The sequence below is a fragment of the Coenobita brevimanus genome, chromosome 24 (assembly GCF_032717465.1).
Source record: "Coenobita brevimanus isolate Jiangsu-jjx chromosome 24, ASM3271746v2, whole genome shotgun sequence".
Taxonomy (NCBI): domain Eukaryota; kingdom Metazoa; phylum Arthropoda; class Malacostraca; order Decapoda; family Coenobitidae; genus Coenobita; species Coenobita brevimanus.
Genome location: NC_136977.1, coordinates 13,524,667 through 13,545,705, shown reverse-complemented (window position 1 = coordinate 13,545,705; position 21,039 = coordinate 13,524,667). Strand labels below are relative to the sequence as shown.

The 21,039-nt window shown below is 44.0% G+C and overlaps 1 protein-coding gene across 2 annotated transcripts in view; it reads left to right on the top strand.

The window, feature by feature from the left end:
- The window catches only part of LOC145393490 (lysosomal dipeptide transporter MFSD1-like), a 306,345-nt gene that overhangs the window by 150,699 nt on the left and 134,607 nt on the right, over nucleotides 1-21,039 (top strand). For both annotated transcript variants that reach the window (XM_080267611.1, XM_080267610.1), the window contains exon 5: nucleotides 10,956-11,161. In XM_080267611.1, coding sequence (XP_080123737.1) covers nucleotides 10,956-11,161 — 206 coding nt within the window. The remainder of the gene's footprint in view (nucleotides 1-10,955; nucleotides 11,162-21,039) is intronic.

Sequence of the window (21,039 nt, the reverse complement as noted above, 5' to 3'; positions counted from 1 at the left end):
CATTTTATGTTTCTTTTGTATTTATTTCAGTCATTTATGTGCCTTTTTGATGTGATTTGGGTGTTAAATAAGTGCTATGCATGTCCAGAGGGAGTTGTATAGGTGTTTCTCTGAGTTAGGGTCCATAAGTACAAGTCCATAAGCTGGGGCCCAATATCCGGACGAAACCAATAACCGAACCTACCGATGGCTCTATTACTCCGGATATTGGAGTGATTACTGAATATATTATATATATATATATATATATTTATATATATATATATATATATATATTTATATATATATATACAGTAACCCCTCCAATATCCTGATCAATAGAGCCATCGGTAGGTTCGGATATTGGTTTTGTCCGGAAATTGGGCCCCAGCTTATGGACTTGTACTTACGGACCCTAACACAGAGAAACACCTATACAACTCCCTCCGGACATGCATAGCACCTATTTAACACCCAAATCACACCAATAAGGCACATAAATGACTGAAATAAATGCAATAGACACATAAAATGTGGGTTTAGAAGTATGTTCATACATTAATAAACATTCTGGTACTTATGGACTCTAACCGAACCTAACCTAATCGAACCTAACCGAACTCTGAAAAACACATTCCTACTGCACATGCATGAGGTAAGTTTAGTATGGAAAGAAGTACAGTATGACACTTTCTGGTAAGTATAGTATGGGAAAAAATACAATATGAAACATTGTGGTAAATATAGTATGGGAAATAGTACAACATGAAACATTTTGGCTACTTACAGCAAGTCCCTGGCCACCTCGATGAATAACCGCCTCCCCTCGGACTCTGACAGTAAGAACGATTTCCTGAAGCAGTTGCACTACACTCTTCCTGAAGTCTTGCACTGAACTTAGTCAATAACACATAGAAGTCCGTTCTTTTCACAGTGTTCACTTTAGTCCAAATAATGTTCCATTAAATTTAAGTGTTGCACATTAACTTTTCCCAAGTTTTTTTAAGTTTCCAAAGTCAAAACAAAGAAGGTTAGTTACGTTAAATTTCTTTTCTACTTAGTCTTTTCTCCCAACTTGAAAACCTTAACACAACACACCGTTTTTTTCACTGCACAACACTCAAAATTCCCGTGTGGTCTAGTGGAGAAGTTCTTGCTGTTTATTCACTGTCAGAGCCCGAGAGTATCACTGGCAGGCGTCCAAGGGGTGCATCGGTGGGTAGTGGTGATGGCGTACCGACTACAGAAGACTCTGAGGAAAGCCGCAAACTCACGTCGAGCGGTGACTCCACTGTAGCTGATGTGCTGGGCTGTGGCTCGGAGCATGAGGGCCTGTCTTGGGGAGGCAACGGAGTGGAACCAGGGCTTGGCACAGCGGGGGTCACGGGCCTGAAAAAACTGTCAATCGTTGACTGACGCAAGGACCGACGATTCTGGCGATTGATGATGCGCTGCCGGAAAGCACGCACTTCCTCCACGAGTCCCAAGGGCCCCATCTCCCTGTCGCAGTCCAGGTGTTCCAGGTAGTCTAGGACGAACTCTAGATGTTCCCGGAGTGCGCTCAGCTTGGGGATGGCTGAAGTAGTGTCCTGCTGGGCGGAGTCTGCATCATCATCGCCTTCGTCGTCGGAATCTTCAAGTTCGGGACTGACACCAGCAACCGAAGACGCGATCTCGATATCAGACAACGTCTGATACCCAGGATCGCCCTCGTCGTCGTCCAACCACTCACGAACATCGTCCACATCAACATTGTCGCCGTGCGTACGTAGCCGTGCATGGAAGTCATCCACGTCAAACCCTAGGAAATCGTACTCCACATCTGTTCCGAGAAGCAGACGAGACCAACCATTTTCAAGAGTTTTCACAGGGACTTCCTTCCATGCACTAGCCCAGTTGTACAGCGCAGACTTGATGTTGTAGCGGCGAAGGTTTTCCAAAGTCCGCTTGCCTCGAGTCTCACGTCCTTCCCTGCGCTCGTCCTCGTCCTCGAGAACCACCATCACCTCGTCCAGGAACTTCCGACGGTACAGGCGCTTTGTTGCCACGATCACTCCTTGGTCCATTGGTTGAATGAGAGCAGTCGTATTAGGTGGCAGAAACATGCACCTAATACGGCCATTCTCAGCAACCAAGTCCTTGTCGCACGGGTGGGCAGGTGCATTGTCGAGGAGAAGGAGAGCCTTTACCTGGTCGCGAGGAATTCCCAGTGTCTTCGTCTGGTAATGTATGACCTCCTTGACGAAGTGATGGTGAAACCAGTCTTTGAAAATCATAGCTGTGAACCATGCTTTCAAAGAATGGTACCATAGGACAGGAAGGACATCCATCACCCCACGAAGGCACCGAGGCTGCTTTGCACGGCCAACAATAACGGGCTTAAGCCGGTGCATGCCGTTAGCATTGGCACAACACAAAGCAGATATCCGTTCCTTAGAAAGCTTGCGGCCAGGTACACGCTTCTCCGTCTCATCGGCGAGAGTGTTCGTTGGCACCGAGCGATAGAATAGGCCAGTTTCGTCAGCGTTATAGACTTGACTGAGAGTGAGGCCCTCCCTGTCGATCAAGCCTTTCACCTTGTGCCGAAACTCGTCAACTCCATCCTCGTTAGCGTCCAATGCTTCGCCATGTGCTTTACGGTTAGTAAGGCCATGTCGCAACTTGAACGCGAAGAGCCAACCCTCGGATGCCTTGAAGTCTAGGGCGTCGTGAAGCCTTGCAAACTTCTCAGCAGCAGCCTTCAGCTCCGTTCCACGTACCATCACACCAGCTGCACGTTGCTGTCGATACCAAATCAACGTGGAGCGGTCGATCTCTGCATACTTGGGGGTAAACATAACCTTCCTCTCCACGTTGCGTTTGCTTCTCGACGAGAAGTCAGCCGTGTACTGCATGAGCTTGTCTCGAGAACGCTTGATATCGAACAAAGTCGACCGGGCCAGGTTGAACTCGCGGAGAATGCGAGAGGAAGACCAACCCGCATCAACCTTCTCCAATATCTCCCGTTTCTTCTCCAGAGTCAACACCACTCTCTTCCTTTTCTCAGGAGGCGGGGCCATCATCACACACACTAAGAGTAGGGCAGAGAGCAGCAGGAGGCCTTGCAGCAAGTACGGCACCACCACAAAAGCGAGCACGTGGGCAGCCATGGCGAAGAGCGTAGGTCTTGTCGCGGTGAGAGACAGGCGGGAAGTGGGGAGGATGCAGCGGCGCTCTATCGGACGTCGGAGGAATGACGAACCAAAACAATGCTCTCACGCGGTGCACGCGGCAAGTTCAAATTACGGACGGCAAAAAATCGATTTTTTTTCCAATTTTTTTTAAATTTCGGACCATTTTGGGAATGTTTGATCCCAGGACGATAAGGTTCGGTTAGTGGGGATGTTCGGATATTGGGCGTCCGGATATTAGAGTGATTACTGTATATATAATAGGTAGGGCAGTGGATGTGGGGCTGGCCCTAATGAATGAGGGTGAGATTTGGAGGCTTCCGGTGTTGCTGTTTGCTGATGATACAGTATTGTTGAGTGAAGATGAATGGGAGCTGCAAGGTTTGGTGAATGAATTTGGGACAGTGTGTAGGAGGAGTCTAGGTTAAATTTGAAAATATTTAAACCCCAAAACGGTTAATGTTGTGAGAGTGAAGTGTAAATAGTTTAATATGAATTACAAATAAAGCCAGTCTTCGTAGTGCTATTATTATTATTATTATTATATTTTTTTATTTACCTTTCCACCCTTCGTTAATTACATGACTCGGAACCATGGGTGGAGAGACGCAAATGTGGCTTCCATCCAGGAACCACACCTCTACACTATTTTCTCGCGTACTTGTATACCAAAGTTGGATACAGTCTTCTATCGGTGCAATTATTATTATTTTTTCGCCTTTACACCCTTCGTTAATTCCGTGACTCTAAACTTAGGGTGGAGAGGCGCAAAAGTGGCAGCCATCCAGGAACCAAAGCTCTATACAGTAAAAGTCCAATATTTCGGCATCCAATTCCCCGGCAAATCTGACATTTCTGCAGTTTTGAGAAATAGTCCCATTTACGAAAATCTCCGATCGTTCGGCAGATTCTCCGATTTTTTTTGTCAGTCTTGAAATTCTCCATGAGGCTCGCCAGCTAGCTACCCGCCTTTACCCGCCTTAGTGAGTGAGATAGTGAAAGTGATGGAACGAGTCTACCACTGCCATGAAGCTCAGAGGCTAGCTCTTTCTCCTATAGCATAAAGAGAGGACAAACATGTAGTGAGTCTAGCATGGGAAAGAGAATCTGTTTCGCCATTCTTCCGAGTTGTTGCCGTGCTGCTGTCGACTTCTCTTGATTCTTCTGTGTGCTTTGTGAACTTCGTACCGAAATACCTCTGAAATTACTATTCGAATGTGCTGTAAGCACCGTAACATCAGACAGGAGCTTTGTAACACCTGAGTGGACCAGCCGTGTCTTGTGAACAGTATAAACATCTTCTGCGTGCTTTGAAAATGGCCTCCACATGTGGAAAGTTAACTGGTGTTAGCAAGAAGCGTACACATAAGATGTTGACTGTTGCTCGGAAAATTGAGCTGTTGAAAAAATTAGAGGCTGGCGTGAGTAGGAAACAGATTATGGATGAGTTTAACGTAAGCTCCTCTGCTCCCTCCTCTCCATCACCAACAGCAGTCTCTGAACCTCAAGCTCTACTGCCGCAGCAACAGGGAGAAGAGTCCTTAGAGCCTGTTGCAGGACCCTCTACTGCTGGGGACTTCTTCCAGCAGTAGCAGACTCCAATCAACCCCTTCTATTGTACATATGTAAATAAGGAACCTACTATAAGTTTAGGTAAGTGCATGTGAACTTGTAGGCCTACTGTACCATTACATTTATATACAGTATGTTCACTAATTTCTTTATTTTTCATATTCATGTATAGTACTGTATTCATTACAGTATTGTACAGTATCAAACAGTATACAGTACTCTCTCCAAACACATTTGTAATGATATGAGTAATGATGATAGTGTTCATCGAAACATATAAGGTACTGAGTGGGTAGGGTTTTCGATAATTCGGCAATTTTGATATTTCGGCACTTGCCTGGTCCCATAGATGCCGAAAATTCGGACTTCTACTGTACTATTTTCCTGCGCACTTGGTTGCCTAAACTGGATGGCTATTTGACCAGACAACTCAAAAACAAGAATTATAGACAAGCTTAGTCTTTTACATTTACACGGGGATAGGGTGGTTTAGTGGTAGAGCGCCTGACGAGAGACCAAAGGATCGAGATTTCATGCCTCACTCGGGTAGCTGCCCTGCTGGGAGAGAGAGCGCTTTCCCGTCACCTAGCGGGGATATATGATCTACCGAGGTCTAGTTCAGGGTTTCCCAGTAAAAGAATTCAAATTTTCCATCTACGTTCTTAAGGTGATGTACAGACAAGCTCTCAGTCCATCTTTTATGCCGCGTAAAATGCAGTGTGTACTGGGAGCAGGGCAGTGAAATGGCGGGGGACAGGGTGACGTGGAGGAGATTTGTTTGTGGCCACCCCATATAAGGGATTAAGGCGTCTGGCAATAGATAGATAGATAGATAGTGTAGGAGGAGGAAGCTGAAAGTTAATGTAAACAAAAGTAAAGTTATGGTGTTTGAGAGGAATGAAGTCACAGAGTGTGCAGTGAGGTTGGATGGTGAGGATATGGAGAATGTGAGTGCATTCAAGTACTTGGGTAGTGTGATGAGTAAGGATGGAACTTTGGGGGATGAAGTACGTGAAAGGGTACAGCAGGGAAGAAAGGTTGTTGGTACACTGAAAGCAGTGATGAGAAATAGGGAGGTGAGTATGGAAGTTAAGAAGTCACTGCATGATGTTATTGTGATCCCTACCCTGACATATGGAAGTGAGGCGTGGACCTTGCAAGAGGGGAACAAGTCAAGAGTGAGAGCAGTGGAAATGAGTTACTTGAGAGGAGCATGTGGAGTGACGTGGAGGGACAGGTTGACGAATGAAGAAGTGAAGGAACGTTGTGGGGTAGATGTGGATGTGGTTGAGAAGATTAAGAGAAATACACTGAGGTGGTTTGGACATGTGGAGAGAATGGAGAAAGAAAGACTGACTAAGAAGGTGTATGTAGGTGAGGTGGAGGGAGGGAGAGGGAGGGGTAGTCCAAGGATGAGGTGGAGGGATGGAGTTGAGAGGTATATGAGGGAGGGGGGGGTGAGTTGGGGGGAGGGTAGTCAAATGGTGGGTGACAGAGTGACTTGGAGGCGTTTTGTCTGTGGCCACCCTTTGCGGGATTAGGGCGTCAGGCTATAGATAGATAGGTAGATAGATATGTATATATATATATTTATATTTATATTTATATATATACATATAGTGCCCTCGCATCCAGCATGCGTTTTTCCAGTACTATTCTTGTCCAGTACAGTCAGCAGAAAAATTAGATAGTTTATTACTGTAGTATGAATTTACTGGGCTAGTACGGATCAGCCACACAAAGTGGGCCAAATCCGAGGAGTTCTTCTCTAGTACTGACATGCTGTGTCCAGTACTACTACCCACACGCGCGTGGTAAGATGGCCAACACAGAGGAACGTTTCCCTAGTACTGCCGCGTCAGTCCAGTACACCTTCCTCGTGACTTGTGATGTGTGCCAGTCAAATTGCAGTATTGCACTTCCCCCTGGTGACGAAGATGATGATGTGCCAGTGTGTGACTATGAGGGATTTATGAGGGAGGTTGAGGCAGAGAGGCCTCTCAGGATCCTGAAAGCCCTCCTCCAGGGGGTCAGTAGGACCTCCCACAGCCTTGAAAACCCCTCCCTCTTCCCCTCCCCCCAAGCCCATCGCCATTCACCTTAAAGGTTGGTAAAATCTTAGTAGTGTCCAAATATAGTTAAGTTGAATTTGGGGGGACTTTTCCAAGGCTTGTCTGACATTATTCATTTTTCGCATAAGGTCTGTTGTTTGTCCAGTACGGATTTAGTTCAGTATGGTAGTACTGTCTGACAAAAATACTGTACTGGACGTGAGCGTATTATATATATATATATATATATATATATATATATATATATATATATGTATATATATGGAGCCTCTGTGGTAAAGTGGTAGAGTGTGCGTTTCGTACATGGGTGAGCCAGGGTTCACGCCCCGCCAGGGTAATAAACTTTGGGAGTGTTCACCCGGCCACGTACTGCATTGGCGGACACAAGGGGTGCTGTGGTTGAACCAGTGTCGCTTACTATAAAGTATGCTTGCACCCAGTCGGCTTGCACGGGCCGATTACACTTGGTTCATAGACTACACACATATCCAAAGCCACTCCAACACTGCAATTACATTTACAAGCACTTCTCATCAAGGAGCTACTGGACTAAATTCGTATACAGTAAATCGGAAATAATCCGATAACGCCAGAAGCAGTCCGGACTGCCTGACCACTTCAGCTGTGTTCACCACAATAAGGTAAATAAAAGACATGTTCATCAGTTTACAGTACAGTATAGTATTGTTATATATATTATACCATTTGAGTATTTTAGTGAAAATATAATACAGTACAGTGCTGCTGTGGTAGTGAAAGTTTAAAAACCGTTGGTACGATTTGGACTAATGTCAGATATATGGGAAAAAGTCTGGGTCGGCAGAGACAAGTCTGGATGTCACTTTTATCAAAATTTTGCATTCATTGGAATGGCTTGGACCCCAATTAGTCCATTATAGTGAGGTTTTATTGTTTATATATGTATACTCACAGGATATATATCTCCTGCTTCTTTTATAAAAGAAGCTTTCCGATAGTTGACACCCTCATTGACTCATTTCACTGGTCACAATGTTGATAATTTTCCAACTCTTCAACTCAGTGCCTTCTTTTCGTATTTCTGGATCTTTAAACTCCATTTTTATTTGGGAAATAAAGAGATAAGATGATGGATGATTAAATTGTTATTGGAATTGCATTGAGAAGAAAGGTGAGAATGAGAGGGCAAAAGAAGGAGTGTGTATTGTTGTGAGTAACAGATGGAAGGAGAATATAAGAGAGTATGGATCAGTTGGTTCAAGGATTGTGTGGGTAAGACTGAAAGTTGGACTACAAATGTGGGCGATTGTGTGCGTGTATGCTTCAGTGCAAGATCGTTCAGGCATAGTGGGAGAAGAGTTCTGGACAAATGTGGAAGTGTGCATGGAAAAGTTTGAAAGGAATGAAAGAGTGTTTTTGATTGGTGATATGAATGGTAAAGTAGGGAATGTGAAGGTGGATGGAGTAGTTGGTGAGTGGGGTGTGCCCGCTGAGATAGATGAGAATGGGAGTGCGTTAGTGGACATTTGTGCAGGGAGGGGGTTGGTGATAGCCAATACCCTCTTCAGGCACAAAATGATCCACAGGTATACATGGCGAGTGATGAGAAGGGTGGATGGTGATCTGAATGAAAGGAAGGCAGTGATTGATTATGTGTGTGTGGATGAAAGGATGCGAAGATGTGTAATGCATGCAAGAGCATACAGAGGTTGGGGGAGTGGACTTTCTGACCACCACGAAGTGATGGTCAGAATCAAGGTCCACATGAAATGGAGAAATAGAAGAAGGGAAGGACAGGAGGAAAGAGTAGATGTAAGGAGAGTGGAAAGGTTACAAGAAGATGAGAAAAAGTCAGAATATAAGAGGGAAGTGGAGGAACGATTGGGTAAATATGAATTGGAGAAGTTGGGGGAAATGGAAGGTGTGTGCAAGATATTCACAGAGGAAATATGTGCAGCATGTGAGATGGTGTGTGGGATGAAGAGAAGACGAAAGGGGGTGCAAGGAACAGCATGGTGGAATGAAGAGGTGAAACAGGTTGTGGCACAAAAGAAGAAATCATATAATGAATAGATGAGAAATAGGGGCGTGGAAGAAGTTGAGAAGTGGAAGAGAGAGTTATATGTAGAAAGGAAGAGAGAGGTGAAAAGATTAGTAAGAGAGAGTAAGAAGAGAGTGGATGAGAAATTTGGAAGGAATTTGAGTGTTATGTGGAGGGAATGTAAAAAAATGTTCTGGAAAGAGGTAAAGTGAGTCAGACAGGGTGGCAATGAAGTTAGTAGGGGAGTGAGAAGGGAGAAAAAATGAGCAAATGGAGAGAACACTTTAATGAATTGTTGAACATAGAGAATGAAAGTAATGCGAGTATAAGTGGCTGAGGAATGGGTGGGAGAAGGAGGGATGTGAGAAGACAGGAGGGAATCAGTAGGATGGAAGTTGTGGAAGCATTGAAGAAAGTCAAATTGGGGAAAGCCCCAGGAATTGATGGACTGTGTGGTGAAATGCTGAAGCATGGGGGAGAGATAGTAGTGAAATGGATGTGGAAGATGTGCAGATTAGCCTGGGAGGAAGGTAAAATCCCAGATGATTGGAAGTCAGGTATAATTATTCCCTTGTACAAAGGGAAAGGGGAAAAAGAAGTGTGTGGTAATCATAGGGGCATTTGTCTTCTTAGTGTACCAGGAAAAGTATATGGTAGGACACTTATTGACAGAGTTAGGGAAATAACAGAGGAATTAGTTGGAGAAGAACAGGGAGGCTTTAGGAGGGGAAGGGGTTGTGTAGATCAGATATTCATTCTTAGATCTTTAGTGGAAAAGTGTCTAGAGAAGGGAAAGAAGTTGTATACAGCCTTCATGGATTTGGAGAAAGCATATGACAGGGTGGATAGACAAGGATTGTGGAAAGTATTAAGAATATATGGAGTAGATGGGAAGTTGTTGAAGGCCATGAAGAGTATGTATGATGGTGCTAAGGCTGCAGTACCTGTGGATAGTGAACTGAGTGAGTTTTTCTGTTTGAAGGTTGGATTGAAACAGGGATATGTCATGTCTCCATGGTTGTTCAGAGTGCATATAGATGGGGTTATAAAAGAGATATAAGTTAGGGTAGTGGATGTTGGAGTGACCCTAATGAGAGAGGGCAGTGTTTGGAAACTCTCTGTACTGTTGTTTGCAGATGATACTGTGTTGTTGTGTGAAGATGAAGGGGAGCTGCAAGGCTTGGTGGATGAGTTTGGGAGAATGTGTAAGAAATGGAATTTAAAGGTGAATGTAGGGAAGAGTAAAGTTATGGTCTTCGAGAGAGGTGAAGTCAGTGAATGTACAGTGAGGTTGGATGATGAGGAAATGGAAAATATGAGTACGTTTAACTACTTGGGTAGTGTGATGAGTACGGGTGGAAGTTTGGAGGGTGAAGTGCTTGAAAGGGTACAGCAAGGAAGAAAGGTTGCTGGTTCCTTGAAGGCAGTGATAAGAAACAGGGAGGTGAGCATGGAAGTGAAAAAGTTATTACATGACAGTCTCGTGATACCAACCTTGATTTATAGAAGTGAAGCTTGGATGTTGTTGGAGGGGCACAAGTCAAGAGTGAGAGCAGTGGAAATGATTTATTTGAGAAGAGCCTGTGGAGTCACATGGAGAGACAGACTGACAAATGAAGATGTGAAGGAGCATTGTAGTGTGGATGTAGATGTGATGGGAAGCATTAGGAGAAACACAATGAGGTGGGTTCACCATGTGGAGAGGATGGAGAGTGAGAGACTGATGAGGAGAGTGTATGTGAGTGAAGTGGAGGGGGAGAGAGGGAGGGGAAGCCCAAGGATGAGATGGAGGGATGGAGTGGAGAGGTATACGAGAGAGGGGGGGGGGTGAATTGGGAGCAGGGCAGTGAAATGGCAGGGGACAGGATGACATGGAGGGGATTTGTTTGTGGCCACCCCTTACGGGATTAAGGCATCTGGCAATAGATGGATAGATAGATAGAAGTATTTGGAACAGTAATGATAGAATCAGTGATGTTTGTAGACAGTCATAACTTATGTATCATTCTGTTTTTAAAATTTTTTCACTTGATATCCGAATCTTCGGATGGTGCTGTAAGTGGGTAGGGCCTGAAGTTGGAAACAGGTTTAATATAACAGCAGTTAATGACTAAGTTTTTTTTTTTCTTTTTTTCATTGCAGAATGGGTGGTGAGTCACTAGCAGTAGCCCAGAACACATATGTTGTGAGTTGGTTCAAGGGAAAAGAACTGAACACTGTGTTTGGACTACAGCTGAGCATGGCACGGGTGGGATCAGCAGTCAATTTCTTGGGCATGGTACCACTCTACAATTGGGTTGACACCTTTGCTGATGGGCATGAAGCACTTGGTCTTGCACTGATATTTGGTGAGTCATTCATGTTTTTGCTAATCTTGCTGCCTATGGTTGGTCATTCTTTTATACCCTGACTGAAGAATACTTCATACAAGAAACCAGCGATAATCATGCTGATTAAAATATCCTTTAAGTGCAGCATGAAGGGGAGTTTCTCCATTAGTACAATTTTCTTACGTCAGTTCCCTGAACATTATCAAACTCTTCACTTCCAGACATTCTCCATGTCACTTTATCTTCTTGCTTTCAGTCTCCCTGTCCATATACCGTGTTGTGGTTTTCTTCAACTACTTAACAACACCACTCTGCATAATGTCTAGTGCCCTTTTCTCTGTAACACTACAGTCACCTCCACCATGGGATGGGGTGATATAGGATCTGAAAGCACAGAAGAGAAATTACAAAAGTGGAAAGCATGTCAGTAGCATACTGGCAGAAAATGGCTTGACAGTCATTTACACATCATCCATGGCATGATAATCTTTACACTGATATTACCATGGTCAGATTTTAAATGAGCATAAAGCAAGAGCTCATTAATTGGCTCAAACTCACACAGTGCCTTGCAAGCATCTCTACTCAGCAGTAAGTCTACTCCTTGGTAATGATTTCCATCACTCCTACCAGAAATTAACAAAGTAATACCATCATCCAAATTCATTTTATCAACTCCAAGCATATATACAGTGTATATATATATATATATATATATGTATGTATACAGAGGGTGTGTCTGGGTTGACTGCCGAAATGTTGAAGGCCTCAGGCGATATAGGGGTGAGTTCAGTCACTGACCTGTTAAATAGGATTATTTATGAGTGCGTTGTCCCAGATGATTGGCTGAAGAGTGTAATTGTAAATGTGTATAAAGGGAAGGGTGATGCCCTGGAAAGAGGAAATTATAGAGGTATAAACCTTTTAGATCAGATAATGAAGGTAATGGAGAGAGTTTTAGAAGGTATGATTAGAGAAAGAGTGAATATTGATGAGATGCAGTTTGGGTGGTTGAGATGCAGTTTATAAGTGGTTGGGGAATGGCTGGGAGAAGAAGAGATGAGAGGAGGGAGGAAGAGATCAGCAGGTTGGAAGTAGTGGAAGCGATGAAGAAGATTAAGCTGGGAAAGGCCCCAGGAATTGATGGAGTGTGTGGTGAAATGCTTAGGTATGGGGGTGAGATTGTTGTGGAGTGGATATGGAAGTTGTGTAGATTGGCTTGGGAAGAGGGAAGGGTTCCAGAGGACTGGAAATCAGGTATAATTGTTCCTTTGTACATAGGAAAAGGGGAGAGAGAAGTATGTGGTAACCATAGGGGTATTTGCCTTCTTAGTGTGACTGGTAAAATATATGGTAGAATACTCATTGATAGGGTTAGGCATATGACAGAGGAGCTAGTTGGAGAAGAACAAGGGGGATTTAGGAAGGGAAAAGGGTGTGTAGATCAGATATTTGTTCTAAGATGTTTAGTGGAGAAGTATCTAGAGAAGGGAAGGAAAGTGTACGCTGCCTTCATGGACTTGGAGAAAGCTTATGACAGAATAGATAGGAAAGGTATGTGGAAGGTATTAAGAATATATGGAGTGGAGGGGAAATTGTTGAGTGCTGTGAAGAGTATGTACGAGGGAGCTAGGGCTACGGTGCGAGTGGATGGTGAGCTGAGTGAGTTCTTTGATCTCAGTGTGGGACTGAAACAGGGGTGTGTAATGTCTCCATGGCTGTTTAATATATATATGGATGGGGTCATAAAGGAGGTACAAGGTAGGGCAGTGGATGTGGGGGTGGCCCTAATGAATGAGAGTGAGATTTGGAAGCTTCCGGTGTTGCTGTTTGCTGATGATACAGTATTGTTGAGTGAAGATGAATGGGAGTTGCAAGGTTTGGTGAATGAATTTGGGACAGTGTGTAGGAGGAGGAAGCTGAAAGTTAATGTAAACAAAAGTAAAGTTATGGTGTTTGAGAGGAATGAAGTCACAGAGTGTGCAGTGAGGTTGGATGGTGAGGATATGGAGAATGTGAGTGCATTCAAGTACTTGGGTAGTGTGATGAGTAAGGATGGAACTTTGGGGGATGAAGTACGTGAAAGGGTACAGCAGGGAAGGAAGGTTGTTGGCACACTGAAAGCAGTGATGAGATATAGGGAGGTGAGTATGGAAGTTAAGAAGTCACTGCATGATGGTATTGTGATCCCTACCCTGACGTATGGAAGCGAGGCGTGGACCTTGCAAGAGGGGAACAAGTCAAGAGTGAGAGCAGTGGAAATGAGTTACTTGAGAGGAGTATGTGGAGTGACATGGAGGGACAGGTTGACGAATGAAGAAGTGAAGGAACGTTGTGGGGTAGATGTGGATGTGGTTGAAAAGATTAGGAGAAATACACTGAGGTGGTTTGGACATGTGGAGAGGATGGAGAATGAAAGACTGACTAAGAGGGTGTATGTAGGTGAGGTGGAGGGAGGGAGAGGGAGGGGTAGTCCAAGGATGAGGTGGAGGGATGGAGTTGAGAGGTATATGAGGGAGGGGGGGTGAGTTGGGGGGAGGGTAGTCAAATGGTGGGTGACAGAGTGACTTGGAGGCATTTTGTCTGCGGCCACTCTTTGCGGTATTAGGGCGTCGGGCTATAGATAGATAGATAGTTTGGGTTTATGCCAGGTAGGGGGACCACTGATGCCATATTCATTGTTCAACAGCTTCAGGAAAAATATATTGGTAGGAGAAGGGATCTTTATTTTGTTTTTGTTGATTTGGAAAAGGCCTTTGACAGAGTCTCTAGAGAGGTGGTGAAGTTTTTTTTTTTTTTTTTTTTTTTTTTTTTTTTTTTTTTTTATGCGAGGAAGAAGGAACCAAAGGCCATGAGCCCGCAGTAACAGTTCCCTCCAAGAGAAAAACAAAATACAATAGAGAGCCAAATTCAAGATCCGATCATTTTGAGATGCCTGGACACACTGCGTTTGAAAGACTGGAGATCATAGGCAGCAGGAAATACAGATAGAGGGAGACAGTTCCAGAGCTGACCTGTTGCATAAATGAAGGACTGGGAGTAACGGTTAACTCTTGCATTAGAGAGTTGGACAGAAAAGGGATGAGAGTTTGCTGCCAGACGGGTGCTAAGCGCCCGTCGTAGAGGTGGAGGAATGCAAGCAGACAGTTCAGAGGAGCAGTGACCATTAAAGTAGCGATAGAAAAGAGATAAAGATGCAACAGTGCGGCGAAGAGACAGAGGTTGAAGGGAGTCAGTAAGAGGAGGAGAGTTAATGAGACGAAAAGCCTTTGACTCCACCCTATTGAGAAGAGCTGTATGTGGGGAGCCTCCCCACACATGAGAGTTGTACTCCACACAGGGGCGGATAAAACCCCTGTATAGAGTCAACAATTGTGCAGGGGTAAAGAAAGAGCGGAGTCGGCTTAGCGCACCCAATCTCTTGGAAGCAGATTTTACAAGAGATGTAATATGATCTTTCCAAGATAAGTCCTGAGTAAATGAAACCCCAAGCATGTTCAAGGATGATGCAGGATTAAGCTGAATATTATTAAACATTAATGGGTATACCTGTGGAAGATTTTGTCGGGTTGATAGGTGTAAGAACTGAGTCTTAGATGCATTAAAGACAACCATATTATTTTTACCCCAGTCAGAGATACGAGCCAAGTCAGACATTAGGTGTGCCATAGCCTCATCCCTTGTTTCTTGAAGTAACTGTTGAGATGGGCGTTGCAGGAACCGAATGGAAAGGTGAAGGGTGGAGTCATCAGCGTATGAGTGGATAGGGTTAGATGTACAGCTTAGAAGATCATTGATGAATAAAAGGAAGAGAGTTGGTGATAGGACAGAGCCCTGAGGAACACCACTGTTGATAGATCTAGGAGAAGAACGATGGCCGTCTACAACAGCGGCTATAGAACGACTAGAAAGGAAACTAGCGATGAAGGCACAGACAGAAGGATAGAAACCGTAGGAGGGCAGTTTGGAAATTAAAGATTTATGCCAGACTCAATCGAAAGCCTTTGAGATGTCAAGTGCAATGGCAAAGCTTTCGCCAAAGTCCCGAAAGGAGGATGACCAGGAGTCTGAAAGGTAGGTGAGAAGATCGCCAGTGGAGCGTCCCTGACGGAACCCATACTGACGATCGGAAAGAAGGTTGTGATAGGAAAGATGCCTTAAAATTTTTCTATTAAGAATTGACTCGAAAACTTTTGAAATACAGGACGTTAAAGCAATTGGACGATAGTTGGAGGGTTGGGAGTGGTCACCCTTCTTTTGGACTGGCTGAATGAGAGCAAATTTCCAGCAAGAAGGAAAGGTACAAGTTGACAGACAAAGGCAAAAGAGTTTGCCTAGGCAGGGTGTAAGCACAGAAGCACAGTTCTTGAGAACAACAGGAGGGACCCCATCAGGCCCATATGCCTTGTTAGTACTGAGGCCAGTGATGGCAGAAAATACATCAACTGAAGAAATTTTAATGTCAGCCATGAGGAAGTCAGAGGGGAGAAGTGATGGAGGAACAGCACCGTAATCGTCTAAGGTGGAATTGGAGGAGAAAGTCTGTGCGAAGAGATCTGCTTTATCAGTAGAAGAAATAGCTACAGAACCATCAGAGTAGAAAAGAGGAGGGAAGGATGATGAGGTAAAGTTGTTAGAAAGATTTTTGGCAAGGTGCCAGAAGGAGCGGGAAGAATTCGAGTTGGAGAGTTGAGAGCATTTAGTATGGATGAAATTATTTTTAGTAGAGCGAAGAACAGACTTAGGACGATTCCGGGCAGAAACGTAAAGATGATGTGATTCAGGGTTGGGTTGGCTCCGGTACCTTTTGTAGGCCTTCTCCTTGTTGCGGACAGCATTAGAACAAGCGTGATTAAACGAAGGCTTTCTTGCGTTAGTCAAAGGATATGAGAAAGGAATGTATGCTTCCATGCCCGAGAGAATAACCTCCGTAATGCGCAAGGCACACTCAGATGGCTCACGGCCATGGAAGCAATAATCATTCCAGGGAAAATCAAAGAAGTACTGCCTGAGGGCCTCCCAGTTCGTGGCTCCAAAATGCCACAGACGACGTTTCCCTGGAGGGTCCACAGGCCGTACCGGAGTGATAGGACAGGTTAAGGGCAATGAGAAAGCTTGGCTTGGAGGAGTGGCTGGTTAGGGTGGTTATGGCCATGTATGTGGGTGCTCACACCCACGTGAGAGTGAATGGAGATTTGAGTGATGAGTTTTCCGTGAATGTTGGTGTGCATCAGGGGTCAGTCTTGAGTCCCATGTTGTTTATCATGGTACTTGAAGCCCTTACACGTGACTTTAGAAATGGACTCCCGTGGGAGTTGTTGTATGCTGATGATTTGGTGTTGATTGCAGAGAACGAAAGGGAGGCAGAGAAAAGGTTTAGGAAGTGGAGAGATGGTATGGGGCAAAAGGATTTAAGGGTAAATGCAGATAAAACAAAAGTGTTGATATCTAGGGTTGGTGGCGGTACTGTCAAAGACGAGGGAGAGTGGCCATGTTCAGTTTGCCACAAGGGTGTGGGAAGTAATTCCATCTTGTGCGGTGTGTGAAAAATGGGTGCATAAGAGATGTAGTGGTATCAGAGGTAGACTGCGAGATAATGCTGATTTTATGTGTACGGCGTGCCGGGGTGAGCAGGTGGAGATTGTCAGACATGAAAGGATTGAACTTGCCGGTGAATCTCTTGAGTGTGTGGAAGAGTTTTGTTATTTGGGAGACATTTTGTGTGCTGGAGGTGGGGCTGGAGCTAGCTCTGTGGCTAGGGTGAGAAGTGGTTGGAAGAAGTTCAGGGAGATCTTGCCTCTCCTGACATTGAGAGGGGTCTCCCTACGTGCTAAGGGGTCTTTGTATGCAGCATGTGTTAGGAGTGTAATGCTGTATGGTAGTGAGACCTGGTCAGTGAAGGAGGAAGATATTCACTGGCTTAGACATACAGAAATGACAATGATTAGGTGGATGTGCAGTGCGTCCCTGCATCCAAGGCCTGGAGGGGCTGGAGTTACGATGGAAGAGTTGAGAGGTAGGATGGGACTGGAGTGTATTGGTGTTGTGACGAGGAGAGGATTGAGGTGGTTTGGACATGTGGAGAGGATGGGGGATGATAATTGGGTGAGGAAGGTGAGAAGTGTTAATATTGGGGGTGGGGTTATGAGGGGTAGACCGAGAAAGACATGGGACGAGGTCATTAAGTGTGACCTTAGGGTTAAGGGACTGAACAGGGAGGCTGCAATGGATCGTGCAGCGTGGAGAGCCGCCATTAGGTGATCAAGGCCGACACATGCAAGCATGTTGGAGCCTTTAAAAACGAATCGAAACAAAACGAAAACGAAACGATATGGAGCATCTGTGGTACAGTGATAAAGTGTGCGTTTTCATACACTGAAGAACGAGGGTTTGCGCTCTGCCAGGGTAATAAACTTTGGGAGCGTTCTACAGGCCACTTATTGCATTGGCGGACACGAGGGATGCTGTGGTTGAACCAGTGTCGCATACTATAAAGTATGCTTGCACCCAGTCGGCTTGCATGGGCTGATTGCACTTGGTTCACAGACTACACACACATCCAAAGCCACTCCAACACTACAGTTACACTTACAAGCACTTCTCACCCTACATACAATCTCTACTAGACAGCCTAAGCCACTTGGTAGAGATACATTGGCTGTATCGTCCCCACTTCTTTAGGGATAGACTGGTCCTGCAGTGGACACACAAATGGCTGATGAGATGAGATGAGATATATATATATATATATACTGTATATATATGTGTATGTGTATATACATATACACACATATACAGTAAAACTTCTACAATTCGTCATCCTTCAAGTCGGAAACCTCTACAACTTGGGAAGGCTCCATAATATTCATTTAAAAAATCAAAATTCAAAAATTCCCAAAAATGCGCACGTGAGAGGAAGAGAGTCTGCAAAAATTTCCCTAACTCGGTAAGTTGTACAGTAATGTTTAAGTGTTTAGTGTTTAGTTCCCCAGTATAGTACAAGTGATAAATACATTACTGTAATGACCTTTATAGTGTTAATTGTGCTTTATAGTGTCAAGTACAGTACAGTAATCCCTCCAATATCCAATGTAATAGAGCCAAAGGCATGTCTGGATAGTGATCTTGTCCGGATATTGGGACCCAGCCTCCTGGACTTGTGCTTATGGACCCTAACTCAGAAAAACACCTGTACAACTCCCTCTGGACATGCATTGCACCTATTTAAGACCCAAATCACACTAATAAGGGACATAAAAGACTGAAATAAATGCAAAAGAACCATAAAATGAGGTTTTAGAGGTGAGTTTATACAATATTAAACATTCTGGGTACTTACAAGTCCCTGACTCCTGGACTGGTTTGAACCGCCAGTTTGCAGTCCACAGTTAATCCTCTGCACTCTAAATTCTAATTTCTTAACACTGACAACACTGTAAATTCCTGTGTGTTCTAGTGGCAAGGTATTGCAGTTTATTCACAAAAAACAAGCACCTGTGGCTTGCACTGCTATAAGCATCTGCTCTCGATCGGATTTAGGCTGTGACTGTTGATGATGGCGGGGTAACAGAGTTCCCAGATCGCAACGGCCACATAACCAAACTCCTCAATTTTCAATACCATTTTTAATTGTCATTACCAGATTCGTAAAGCTAGCATCTATTCTTCATTAATTATATACACAAGTGGAAATATATGTAATCACTCTTCTTATAATAAACAGCATGTTGATTATTATCACGCTATATAGGCTACCAAATTAATCAGAGAGAGTAAAACAATCCACCATCTCCATCCTGTGTATCCTCATACATGTGAAAAATCCATTTGGTAATGCATTACTCTGATTCATTACCAAATGAATTTTTGATTACCAAATTGGCCCAGACTTGGTAATGAAAAATACCAAATGGCAACCCTGACAGGGGAGGGGGGATGGGGGAGGAAGGAAGGGGTGAAGGGACCTTGGTGTAACAGCTCTTCAGGGCCATGAGGCAATTTCAAATTACGGGTGGGAAAAAAGTCAGATTTTTTTCAAATTTTTTGTGGTTTTTGGCCCATTTTGGGAATATTGGATCCCAGGACGATTATGTCCGGTTTGTGGGGGATGTTCGGATATTAGAGGGATTACTGTACAATAAAGGCGTGCCCAAAAGTGATCTTGAGCCCCCCTAACACCTCCAAAAACTACCAAAAGTCCTCCTTCATGTCTGGAATACGAGTACACCCTACAACTGCATGGAATCATGGTAAGGCAGCTTTTACCATTAATTGTAAAAACTTTTAATTTTTTTCATTTCTTCCATTTTTTTCCTTTTGTGTGTGTGTGCTTGGGCGGGAACTTAAAGTTCATCCCTACAACTCGGCAAATAGGCTAACTCGGCAAGGCTTACACATGTATTATGCTGAGTTGTAGAGGTTTTACAGTATATATATTGTTACGCTGTCCGCCTGTCTGTTCCCACGGGTGCAGCCGTTACAGCTGGGCTAGGGGATTATGCAGTATCCGTGTCATTTGCGGAGTTTAAATTAGCGAGTGTTACAAGTTCTTTTGTTTCTTTCGTTCCTGCCACTGAGGGCAATTTTATTTAATACCATGCTGAGTATCCTTTTGATTATTTTGATTGTCTTATGTGAGCTACCAGTCTATTTAATGATGTTTTGCTTGCATTAGAAGTACCAATTCATTGTAGAGAGAGAGGGGCACGAATTTAAGTTCCTTATTAATTAATCTGAATCATGCATTCACGCTTGGCTGCACACGAGCCTAGCATTCGTCCAGTGTCTTCCCAACCAGCTTCAGTATCGTGTGTGTGTGTACACTCTCTCTCTCTCTCCCCAGTCATATTTTTGTATAGAGAGAACACGTCGGTGTCTCTAAGCCGAGCTGGCGTTTTCATTTAAGTTCATTTTATTCTTTTGTTTGCTGACTGAGGGAAGTAGCTATTTTATTTGATTTTGTGACCTTGTTGTCTTTGGAGGGCCAGGCTGGCTCACCGTGGTCCTCTCGCTGCCTTTATTAACGTTCCCCAACACACGTACATACACACACACCCCTAACCCCTACACAGTTCAATCCCATCTCCTTGCACAAGGCTAGTGAGAACTATCGTGAGCTATCAACTGCGTTCCCCCTTGGACATGGGTTAAGTAGAAATTCGTCACCACCGGAAATAAGTGGGAGGTGTTCCTGTAGACTGTCTCGGGCGGTATTATTTCTGGTAGTGACGATAGTAGGCTAGATCCATAGGTAGGCTGTTCCGTTTGTTACTATCAAAGTACAGAGTGTTGCGTACTTAAGTGATAATTCTTCCGTTGCGCAGTTTTTCTCTAGTTTACGGAGTGTGAGTGCCGGGGTCTGCGTTATTTTCACAACGCAGTGGAGGCTGATCATCTAAAACTACCTTGTTGTCTTTTTGTAATAGCCCCGGGCTGGTGCTACCGTAACAATATATATATATATATATATATATATATATATATAAATACAGTATATATATATATATATATATATATATATATATATATATATATATATATATAGTAATCCCTCTAATATCCAAACGCCCAATATCCAAACATCCCCACTAACCGGACATAATCGTCCTGGGATCCAATATTCCTAAAATGTGCCAAAAACCACAAAAAATTCGAAAAAAATCTGACTTTTTTCCCACCCGTAATTTGAAATTGCTGCCTGGCCCCGAACAGCTGTTACATCATGGTCCTTTCACCCCTTCCTTCCTCCCCCATCCCCCCTCCCCTGTCAGGGTTGCCATTTGGTATTTTTCATCACCAAGTCTGGGCCAATTTGGTAATGAAAAATTCGTTTGGTAATGAATCAGAATAATGCATTACCAAATGGATTTTTCACATGTATGAGGATACACAGGATG